Here is a 12,189-nt window from a genome sequence, read left to right as displayed (position 1 = left end):
ATTGACAGTAGCATGCCATACAGACATGCCTACTACCATCCACTTTCTGGTTATGGACCATCTTGAGCATTTATCAGGCAAGCTGCAGAACAGTGTTACTGATTCAATGAGCGGGACAACTGTTCTCTCTCCCATGGCTCCAGTGGAGCCAGCTACAGCAGAGACCGCAAGTTTCCAGTGAGTTTGGTGTAACCGGTTTGCATTTTTCCAGGCTTGCTAGACCGTGCTGTGCAGGCTAGTTTTTAAGTGCACTTAAATAAAATAAAATAAAATAAAAATTTTACAATGTGTTCCTTACTGTACCCTCGGAGGACAAATAAATTTAGTTCAGATACTTCTGCATAGAGCTACCGAAGACTCATGGGTTAGCCTTTCTCTGCATATTACTGAGTGCCAGGGAGCTGACTTACTGTTCTGCCTCAATGCAAACAGATCTAGAGTTTTCTACAGATTCGCGTTTGAAACAGCTTATCCTATCCCATTCCACAGTGCACTTCTCCGAATACAGCATTTTTATTATTATTATTGTTTTATTTACAAAAGATAATTCAATGATTTAGTTAAATTTGAAACTGCTTTTTGTGGAATAACTGTATTAAAATATTTTATATTTATATTTTATATTCTTAAAAATGCCCTCTAAAGTTATCAGGTCCTGCATGTTGCTGTTGGTTAAGTTAAGACACTGAGCAGCGTTTACAAAGCTGAGTTTATTTCATACCAACTTGGGAAATTTCACAGCTTTATTTTGTTTTTGTAAAGTTCTTCAAATAAAAAGGTTAATAGAAATAGTCTGATAAACTAAAGTTAAACACAAATTATAGGTTAAGTAATGAAGAGGAAAAACAATTTTGTAATTAAACTCACAAAGGAGTTAAACAAAGACAAACAAAAACATGAACAAATCGTGGTATTGTACCTTCTGAAGACATGCGTTTAGGCATAGTAGAGACAGGAGCTGGAGAACCATGAGCAGAGGGGTGAGACGGGGGCCTGGAGGGCCGCGAGGGGGGCCTGGAGGGCGGCCGTGTAGGGGTGGCTGCCCGAGGTGGAAGAGAGTTGGGACCTGACTGGTAGCGAGAAGGTGGGCGAGAGGAAGGAGATGGGCAAGGCGATGGCCAGGGAACACCTGACAGAACAAATGATATGAAGGAAAGTATAAAAACTAAAGAAAAATTATGGGGAAAAAGGTCAACAGAAAAAAAAAGTAAAATATGACAAAATGATTTTTCATGTTTAACCCTTTGGGGATAGATTAGTTTATTTCTGCAACCAATAAAATAGTCTCTGCAAGGTTATTTCCTCCACCTCAGGTCAAATTTAACATCTGAACGTCACAAACTCCCCAAAGGGTTAATTAGGATCTACAAATACTACTAAGGAATAGACAGTAAAGTTTGATCTGTTAGCCTATCATATATATGTTCTACAGCACGCATCACTCTTGACAAGGTCCTTAAATAGCTACCAGAGGTTCTCAAACAGCGGTTCACATATAGTATTGACTATACAAACTGATACTTTCAAACCAAATGATGAGCAATATCAATTCTAGGAACTGTATCTTTACAAAAAACAGCGGTGTTCAGTGTCTGAATCCTGACATTTATGCCTTTGTCAGTTATCTGAAGTATCAATGTAGTATTTTAATCTAGGATATAGGGTTCATTGTTTCCAAAACAAAGAAATTGAATTCACAAGCCATTCTGAATATTTTAGGTAAATGATGTTCATTCGGTAGAGTAATAGGATGACAGAAACCACAAATACTACAAACAAATTTCAAGGTTAGCATTGTTTGGGCAAGACTCAGTTGTACATCCTTTATACAGCTGACTCTGTATTTGAAAAGGAAGTCTCACTTACCTTCATATGTTTCTCAGACTTCCTCTCCAGATAGAGGCACTTGAGTATTATACATTTTTCATTTATTCACAGCAATCTCATATAATAGCATTTTTAACTTATAAAAATAATGCCTCAAGGATAGGCTACCGCTGGAATCCATCTCAAAAAATGGTGTTTGGTTTATGAAACACCAGTTCCTGCTATACAGTGCCTAGTAATGTCTCTTTATAAATATTACCCATGTGTATAGCAGAAAATACTCAAATAGCTATTTGGAGAGAAGACTTTTGATTCCTTTTCCCCTAACACTTCTCTTACTTTCCCAACAATGATTTTTTCCCCCACATCATCGTAAAGTCAGTGAGTTGCTTTATTCGTTTTAATGGGAACAGAATTGATCCATGCACCAGAAAGGAAGAGCGATGCTTCCTTGGCTGCCACCTCCCTTTCACTAGGTGTCAGCATTGCTACTCCTCCACACCGAGCTTAGCAGTAGCAAAAAGCAATTTTTAATCTTTAAAACCGCATACTGCGCCATCATCTAAGACAAAGGTGTTTGAGAAGGAAAACAAGTGACATTTCTGCTCCGCAAAGCTACATACGGTGCAGTCAAATGTGTGTTCCATTATGAGTATGTTAAACCCAAATCAAAATCACAGCCTCTGTGTTAGATGATGAATGCTAACCTAGCTTATGAAATACATATCCTAAGACCATACCATATGCAGTTTCAACATAATTAGATAACTGACTGCAATTTTATAAGGCACACTCGTTTAGACTTCAGATACTTGCCTCCGTTAACTACTCTTTGATCTGCTCCAGAGTTAGGACTGAATTCTGAAGTATGGGATCCAGACCTTGAAATTGGTGGGCCTGATCCAGACTGGCCCATCCTTGGTGAGTTTTGTCTTCCACTTCCCCAGGACAGGACATCTCTATTCCTCTGTCCAGGTGGAATGTATTTATTTTCTCTGAAACACAGCAAATTTCTATCAGTGTTCAGACAGAACGGAAAGACAATGAAAAGTACCTGATAAGTGCTCTGCTGATATTTTCTATCTTTCTCAAATCAAGCCAAAGGAAAACTCTAAATACTATCAGATGTTGACCTAACATTTGCCTCACGAATTGGCTTTTGATACTGACCACGCAGTCCACTTTCTACGAGCCTACAGACACTGAATGATTTAGTATTAATGCCTGAAATTCTCCATGACATACCAAAACCACTACCCTTTCCTGTAATTTGGTATGAATTCACCACAGCTGACATATCAGAATGGGCAAGTCTGTTTTGCTACAGAGATAATACAGGGCCAGACAAAAGTGTACAAGTTAGCGTGAGTGCCAAAACCAGCACACGATTGTTTACACAAGGTTCCTAACCTAATCAGCCCTGCTGAAAAAGCACAGTTTCAATGAGTGAATTGCTACTGTACCAAAACATGTACATCATTTAAATAAAAATACTATTCATAGTGTATGCAAGTACCTAGCGTTCACACCATGTCCTTCTCGTTCATTAGCATTTCTCTGAACAGCAGTATATTTTTCTTCTTCTGTTCTTTCATCATTTTCCAAGGCAACCCGAGCTTTGTATTGGGCACTTGATTCAATTTCCTCTGCTAATTGAGTTGCTCTGGCTTCCCGTTTTAAAAACTCTTCTGAATTATCTCTTTCTAATGGCACCCTAAAAGACAATGGAAAGGAAAAGAATCTCTGAAATGCATTCAAAAGCACAAAGGAGCTACAAAAATTACATAGCGTTAATTCTAACCACGTCAGAGTAAAAAAACTTGCTTTTAAGCCAGTAGACTTGCTGTCTTTTTTACTATGTCAATATTCCTGGACTGGTTTGATATTTTTTGCAAATTCAGTGTCATTTACCTGCCTAGAGAGCTGAGGTCAGGGTGCAGAGCTTTTCCACATGACTTGCAAAATCCCCAGTGCCTAAAGCGATGCAAAGGCTCCAACTTTTAACGCAGTTGAGTACATTAGTAATAAAAAGCCTTAGTCTGTCGTTTAGATAGGAAGCTACCGTAAGAGACCAAATTTGAATTTCTTTAGCTATTTATACATTCCCAACAGACACAAGAGTCCCCAACCCTACCGAAATTAGAGTTACATGCTTAATCCTTTGATAATTCCAGCCATAGAATTTCAGCTCTTCCTGTTAAGAATAACTGCAGAAAAGATGAATGCAATACATAGAGCATGGGACCAGAAACCCATGACTCATTTGCCACGTCTTAGGGCCTCAAAACTATTCATTCTTTCTATCTATATTAAGTAATAGTGTATTGCTAAAAGCATACGTAGCTCCCTTAGGAAAGTCACCAAGTAATTATTCAATACACAAGCAATGAAATACTGAAAGAGATAACTAGAGATGGACATCATACCTGGCACTTCCTTCTGTCCACCCATGGTTTTGGTTTTTACCTGTTCTAATTTTTGTTAAAGTATCAGGTTTTATAAAACAACTTTGTGCTTTGTCCCCGATTCTAATTTTGAGTTCCAAAAGCTGTTTCATCCAACCTTACTTTAGAATAAACTACATAAAAATACAGAACACAGTTGAGGCTTGGACCCTGCTATGCTGGGCATTATATAATCACTACTGCACATATTTTGAATAATATAAAAAAGAAGAACAAAGAAAGTAGGTGGAGATACAAGCCAAGTATGAAATAATATATGCAAGATTACTCAAGTGTTGGTGGCAAAACTAGGAAAACAAGTGACTTTGCCAAATTCCAAGCCAGCACTCAGCTACTGCATCACAAGTTTTTCCCCACACACACACTTTTAGCCAGCTGAGACATCTACTGGCCTTATCAATGGTAACTGCAAGAATATTAAACAAAAACCTTACCCTTCAGCGTAAAGCTTTGCCTCAAATAAGATATGCATGAACACAATGTATACAAACCTGAAGTCACAGGCCTCGCTTACCCTGTATTAAGTATACACACAAGAAAGGAGAACACCCAATACATCCTCATTTATTTAAAGTGACTGAAAAAAATGAAGGGATGTATGCAGTAGCACTGATGGCAACCTAAACAAGCAAAAGAACAATTCTACATTTTCTAACAGGAAAAAGGCCATTAAAGATGAAACAAAGGGGATGGGCAAGATGACATTGTTCAGAACCCTGGGGATGACAGAAGCATGTACAGCAGCTGATCAACATACTAATGCAGTACACTTGCTAGAACACAAACTTGTACCTTTATGCAGTTTGACAAACTATACCTGCTAACGCTTAGCTCTAGGAAGAGAAAACAATCAAACAATAAATCATTTACAATCCTTCAGCTGCACATACAAGCATTTAGCTACACTGCTGCTCATCCCACACTTGGGAGCATTAGGAAAAGTTTCCCAGTTTAGCAGACTGATAGGCAAAGCAAGTTGCTTGACTAGGAAACAATGGAATTTGTCTCTGGCAATTTAAAGCCACCTTCATGTCTTTAATCTGTTTCCATTAATATCCATAAAGCAGAAAGATGGAAGACTAAAGTTCAAAAGTACAAAAAGTACTTAGAGCAGTGAAGTATACGAAAGAACAGCTTCCCCAGGATTCAAATGTAAGCCGATTAAGACACTTTGATTATCACCATGTTACAGATCTATTTTAACAAAATAGTAAAAATAAAAGTGTTGAACCAGAGACCTGTAGACAAGGGCTCCAATTCTACACACAAAAATCAAAATATTCACTACAATTCCTTGACATTCAAAAATAAGTTTATGCTTTGGGGGTTAAAAGACTGGGGAAACATTAAAGACATTTCACAATGGCTGTTGAGCATCTGCAATTGATTTGTTTTGCAGTTGCAGTTAACATTATAGCTGCAGACTACTGGGAACAGGTCCACACTGCCAAAGCAGCCAGAGCAGGCTTTATACTACTTCTATATTCAAGTTGTTACTATATTGTAACTAAAGTTCTAGTTTAGATCTGGACAAGTCTGCTAAACAAGTCATCCACAGCACACAACCCCCCCTTAGTTATCAGCAACATTTCAACATTCCAATATCTACCAGATCAATTGTCTCAATAAAATTAGGATTTAGCCAACTGGTTTGCTAAGTTAAACAAAAACTACACGTATAGCAACTATGTAAAGACAGTTTCACAATTTGGTATTTTCCACCCTATTCATAAAAGTTTTGGTAAGAAATAAGCATTACTGCATGCCTAAATTCAGAAAATATTGCAATGGGAATAAACTGTGCCCATTTAAGGGAATATATAATGATTACTACATCTAACTATTCACAGAACACTGGCAAGGTTTCTTAAGCACTATTCATTCATTGCTTTTTCAGTTATTCAATTCCACAACTTTAGAAAGTATGTATCTTCAGAATATAAAGTTTGTCACACCAAGGAGAACATTAAATACAAATCTAATAACAAAATATTTTGGAACTTACGTATAAGAAGATAAACTGCTGTCATAAGTTGATACTACACCGTAATTTTCTTCATTGTAACGAAACATGTCATTGGGATCCCATCCATTAGACTAGAAGAAAATGATGCTCATTTTTCAAAATGACACTGGAAATATATTGCCTTAAAATTAAGGGCTGATGGCAGAAGTTAAAACTTTTGCCCTTTTTCCTGGGCCTATGAATTCGCTGTCCAGACAACAAAGTTACTAAAGCCACAATTTCCTTCGGGGAACTTTGTTCATCAGATGCACAGATTTTACCTTCAAAAGCCAGTTTGTTGTTTGTTGTGTGTATTTGTGTTGGTTTTATAAGGTTTTTTTTTTTTGAAGTACCATGCCCACTCTGTACTAGAAGATTACTGGCTAGCAAGAAATACATAATGAATGCCTTTTCCAAAAAGTGCAAATTGACACTTCTGAACATTAGAAGTGTCCCTTGCTGTGGCAAGTGCTGAAACTTTTCAAATGCACTACTAATGCAATTATCTGAGACACACACCACAGGTAGAAGACCCCTGTTGATCTGCACAACTTCCCCACTTTAGCAAAATTGCAATTACGGCACTCAAGCACAACGATAAATGTTTTGAATGTTTTATAAAAGCACTGACAGTATTAAGTATTCTAATAAATCTCAGCTGTACAATACGTACACTAAAATTGACAGGATAACTGTTCTACCCAGACAAAGTTAATATGCTCCACAGTAACGTGACTAGATTCTCCTCTAATCAGTAGTATTATCTTCTTTCTTTAACATATTGCAGTCTGAATACCTTACTAAAAAGAATGCATGGTTGAGCAAAAGCTGACTGCTATGATACATAAAGAAACGTCATTTGAGACCATACTCTTCATCTGACGATTCATCACCTACTGAGATTGTATCTGTGCTTATTAAGTCATGGGTCAGACTTCCATCAATTTCCTTCATCATAGCTCAGAGACAGTTAGCTAAGCACAATTTTGCCATAATTTCCAAATGCAATGATAGTCAGACAGGAACGCTCTGATTAAACATAAATCACTTCAGTGTATTGCTGAATTTGGAGTCCTTAATAAAAGCTCCTCTTTCAGCCAGTCCATGAGTCAAACGCGTCCCTTACCACAGCAGCTGCCATTTGTCAGTATTTGCCAAAAGTGGCATTTGAAATCCAGCTATTCTTATTCAAATTGTAAAAAAGTACTGTGGCAGCTGCTAGCAAAGGCTGAACATACACCCATACAATGTAGGCCAGCAATATTAGTCAAAAGTTCATTACTAGATTAAAATTAAGGAATTGTTGCAAGGCATGTCCAGAGAAATAGCTTATTTTCTACAGACTGTCATAGATGATAAAAAAGCATTACTTACAACATCTGTCTCTAATGCCTCAAGCTCCTCAGTAGCAGTGGTCTCTCCTCCATCCCATGGTTCAAGATCCTTTTCCTTGTGCTCACCGTTTACTTTAGCACTGATAGCTGAGTCAGTAAAAGCATCTACAATGGAGTGGGGAGAGATGGGGGTGAAATCAATTGCCTTAAGTACAGGAAAAAGTACACACTAGTTTATCTGAGGAACAACCAAATGCAGCTGAATCGCAGGCACATTAAACATCATTCACCTTCTCTTGTAGTTGGTGTATTCAATAGGGCTACATTAGAAAGGTGCGTACTTCATACTTGGAATAACTATGGAAGTACAGACTAACTTCTAATATATCTGTTTACAGGGGGTTTTTGCAACTTAAAGTACGAGACAAGGCATCAAACAGCAGTAATTACTTTCAGTTATTTCAAAATATTTTACACAAACTACATATGTTTATGCTAAAAAAAAAAAAAAAAAGGCTACCTGAGGATCCCCATTGCTCTAGAAAACCCAAGACTTGTATAATACGCGTTTCCAAACAGCCCGCACAACTGCACACTAACATATTAGGCAAATATCAAAAAAGCATAAATGCAACTCAATCCCATTCCCTAAATAAATGGGCAGAATACAAGTTTCCCTTCAAATATCTGAGTTTCTTCTATTTCCACAACTCCTCAACACACCAGCATGCATGCACACACTTTTACTCTCTTTGCAGTGTAACTCAATTATCCCTTAGCTTGGTGCACCCGTTCACTGTGACATGAATGGAGATGTCCTCTTTCCTCCAAGAGCTTTTTCAAGAAGCAGCTTACCCAAATCACACAGCAAGATTCAGAAACTCTCTACCTCTTGTTCTCAACAACATATGAAAATAAATATACTGTTAGGTGCATGAAGCAGTAAGGATCTGCTATTGTTTATATAAATTATAAAAACATAAATAAAAAAATAAAGATCATGAGCTGTTATTTTCACTTGTTCATGTTTCATTCAAACCAGACTTAAGGAATAACACTAGAATATTAAAATGCTGTAAAAAAAAAAAAAGAAGAAAAATGTACAAAGCCATTCATCAAGGAAGCCAAGCTTTTATATTCGTAAGCAACTAAATCTGAGCTGCCTGCAAATTCTTAAATTACTTACACAAAAGGAACTTTAAAAAATAAAATAAGCTTGTTATAAGCTTATAAATAAATAAATAAGCCTAAAATAAATAAGCCTTCAATCTAGAATTTCCTATTATCATTCTACTGATAAAATAAAGAGCAAACATTTCAGACCTTTAGAAAAGATGAGATCAAACCACCAGGCAGTGCCAGATATGGAAGAATGTGGCTTAAATTAACTTTTGGCAAGATCTGAAATCTTACTAAGAAAAATGAACTTCAAAGCCATCGTGAAAAGAATTCACAATGTATGAAGTTGGCCACTGATGTTACAGTTTTTAAACAATCACTGAAGATTTTTTAAAGAGAGACTGCTGACATAGCTCATTATTCCTGTTTTACCCAATCTCACAGTCAAGTTCTGTACATATATTGGCATGATCTGTCATAAAAGTTAACTGTGCTTAGTCTGTCTAATAACATTCTGCACTATCTCATGAAATGCTTGCTCAACTCATACACAAAGACCAAAGGAACTATGGATAAGCAATTAAGCATTGTTAATAAGCATATATGAAACAAAATGTTATAGAAGATGTATGAAAAATAAGAGAAGTTTATTAGCTAAACATTCATTTCAAATACAAAAGAATGAGTAAAATAAGAAAAGAAAGCCAAATGAAAGAAAGACACCTAACCAGGCACACCACTATTAGGGCTCATGTGAAATTGTGAAAACCTGCATCAATCACCTTGCGAGATGTCATAGTCTGCCCATGAAAGTTGTGACAGTAACTACACAGCTGGAGGTTAACACCTTCACGCGAGATTATATTCTAGCTTGTCACTAAATGCAATGCCTTTAGCAGGCACGTTCTGGGATTGCTTGTAAACTGTTCTGAAACAGTCATCGTATCATTGTACTACCTACGTGCTGATGCAAAATTTCAATCGTTGCATTTTCAACTGTTCAGAATAGGTAAAAATCAAGGGTGAGAACAGAAGTCATCAACTAACTGCAAGATACTCTAAATGATTCTGTGAAGTTACGCATGCATGTTTTATAGTGCCATAAATGTGCGAGCAAAGATATTAAGTTTCCGTTATATATTATGGTAACAAAAGCATTATGAAAGGCAAGATGCAGAGACATAGAGTGACTGCCAAAAAAGTTACCTGTTTCTGAAGGAACTACAACAGATATGGAGAGAGAAAAAATTGGAAGACATCAGATATAAATACAGGTGGATTTTTTCACATTATATGGCTGAATTCAGGCAAAGCTAAACTCTTTCAGTCCCTCTCACAGACATATTCAAACTGATTATACATCTCCCACCTTGCAAAGATCATTTCCATAGTAAAATTTCAGCAATGTTCCCACCTATTAACAGCCCCATGTATTTCCCCATTTTGCTTCACAAAATACCCCTCCAAATAGCCTACAGATTTCTAAGGTATACCAACTTGAAAGAAAACGTCTCGCAGTTTCCCTTCACACAAACAGCTTTTAGAATATACTATAAAAACAGAAGATATGTTTTAATGTCATCTGAAACTACATAGTAACACAGCGCTACCTCAGTCCACAGTTAAGTAGTAACAAAAGAGCACATTTAACAGGGAGGCAAAGGCAAGGCACTTGTATTTGGAAACTCTACGTTTACCTTATCAATACCCTGCAGCTAACACTGCCGTAACCCAGACAGACCAGTGCTGCTTCTGTGCCTAACATTATTAATTCAGTGTTTCATGTTTGATCCTCTCCGATTGGACATTTTACACCAAATGCAAGTTGGAGGCTGCTTATGTCACTTAGGAAACTGTGAAATTTGCTTCTACACTACTTCACTGGGAGCAGAGGGAACTCTTCTCCAATGAAATTAGATAAATATGAGTTAGGAGGACTGATAAGAGCACCTGATGGAGGTAATCTTCTGTATTTCAGATGGGTGTTTCCTTAATTTCTATTAAATTAATTAAATTACTTCAGACAAACTCCATACACAACTGTGCCATTTTGGATACTGTGAATAAAATACTAGCTTAACAAGACTCATCTACTCAACCCACTAATTTTCTTATTTAAAAAGCCACATAAACATCCTGCAGAGTCCTGTCAAGTGATGAACTGCAGGGCAAAAAATAAAACCCAAGCCAAAACAAAAACTCCACTATCTAATGAATGCTACAGATCTGAGTAAGATGTGTACAGTCAATGTTAAGTTTCCCAGTAGAATCCAGTATATCATGGGGCACAGGAAGCTTCACTGCTCTTTGTTTCTCTTTCACTTTAGAATGAAAGTCACAAGTGAGACTGCAACATCAGTTTAACCTCTACAATTCAAAGAAAATCCAGAGTTAGGAGAAATTCAGGCTACAAAGGCAGACTTCTAGTCAGACAATATGGTCTCATGAGCATCCAGGCAAAGTTTAAATGTAGCAGAACAGTACCTCAAGGCACAGATCACTATTTTCCTGGAACAAACAGCTAGGCAGGCACATGGGACACCAAGATTAAAAATGCGGCAAGTCAAACAAGACTTTACCAAAATGAATGAGCAACAAAATTGAGAACATATGTAAAAAATAAATTATACAAATAATTATTACCAAAACAAAAATACTGCTCTTAAGATTATTGGTAAAGTAGAAGCTATAATATGAACTGCTGCTACAAGTGCCGACTGTCAGAGTAATAACAGACAAGATCTTGACTGCACAGACTCAGCCTCCCCCTTATCTGGTGCCTCATATCTCTGAGCTGTTGAATGAGCAATTCACATGACACCTTGACATGGCCAAATTTTTAATCAATTCCTTTTCTACATGGTAAAACACAAGTTAAAGATCAAATGAAAATTGGTCAAACAAAGAGCTTGAGCTGTAACACTCAATTAGCCCCCGCTGCCTCTGTACCTGCTTAATGTGACATCTCCTAAGCAAGTAAGTTTGATATCAAAGACCTCGCTTCTTGTTTTAAAGCCTGCTAACCGGGAAAAAAAAAGTCCCAAGGACAATTCTATACAACAGAAATTCACATTAAGTAAACACAAATTAAATATACACATTCTGAGAAAAACTCAGCTTGGGCAAATTCAAGTATGTGCTATTAAATGAGTTAAAGAAAAAATTGCCAGAATAGAGCAATTAAGAGTCTGAGTTTAATTAATTTCAGTGTTTAACATGCTTGTTTTCGCAAACATGTTTTGAGCTACTAATGGTGAAGAGCACAAATATGCAATTAAGTGCAACTCTGCAGTTCAACTGCTATTAAACCAATCGGCATTATGTGCCAAAGGTGTTCATGCTGCACACTGCAAGCTTTGATCAAGTTTAGCATGGCCCAAAGTAAACTGAGGTTTCATCTTAAAGGTTTCAACAGTAAACTCTCATTTGTTTTGTAACT

At 37.0% G+C, this 12,189-nt stretch overlaps 1 protein-coding gene across 17 annotated transcripts in view; it reads right to left on the bottom strand.

The window, feature by feature from the left end:
• Positions 1-12,189, bottom strand: part of ATXN2 (ataxin 2) — a 52,254-nt gene that overhangs the window by 26,303 nt on the left and 13,762 nt on the right. For 14 of the 17 annotated variants that reach the window (XM_075516334.1, XM_075516333.1, XM_075516324.1 and 11 more), the window contains 5 exons: positions 7,672-7,796; positions 6,298-6,389; positions 3,344-3,541; positions 2,644-2,822; positions 920-1,129 (listed from right to left, as the gene is read on the bottom strand). In XM_075516334.1, coding sequence (XP_075372449.1) covers positions 920-1,129; positions 2,644-2,822; positions 3,344-3,541; positions 6,298-6,389; positions 7,672-7,796 — 804 coding nt within the window. The remainder of the gene's footprint in view (positions 1-919; positions 1,130-2,643; positions 2,823-3,343; positions 3,542-6,297; positions 6,390-7,671; positions 7,797-12,189) is intronic. The other 3 variants (XM_075516337.1, XM_075516339.1, XM_075516338.1) reach the window with 1 other exon arrangement.

Source organism: Mycteria americana, chromosome 13 (assembly GCF_035582795.1).
Source record: "Mycteria americana isolate JAX WOST 10 ecotype Jacksonville Zoo and Gardens chromosome 13, USCA_MyAme_1.0, whole genome shotgun sequence".
NCBI lineage: Eukaryota > Metazoa > Chordata > Aves > Ciconiiformes > Ciconiidae > Mycteria > Mycteria americana.
The sequence above is the reverse complement of the archived record's forward strand: the minus strand, read 5'-3'. Positions and strand labels throughout refer to the sequence as shown.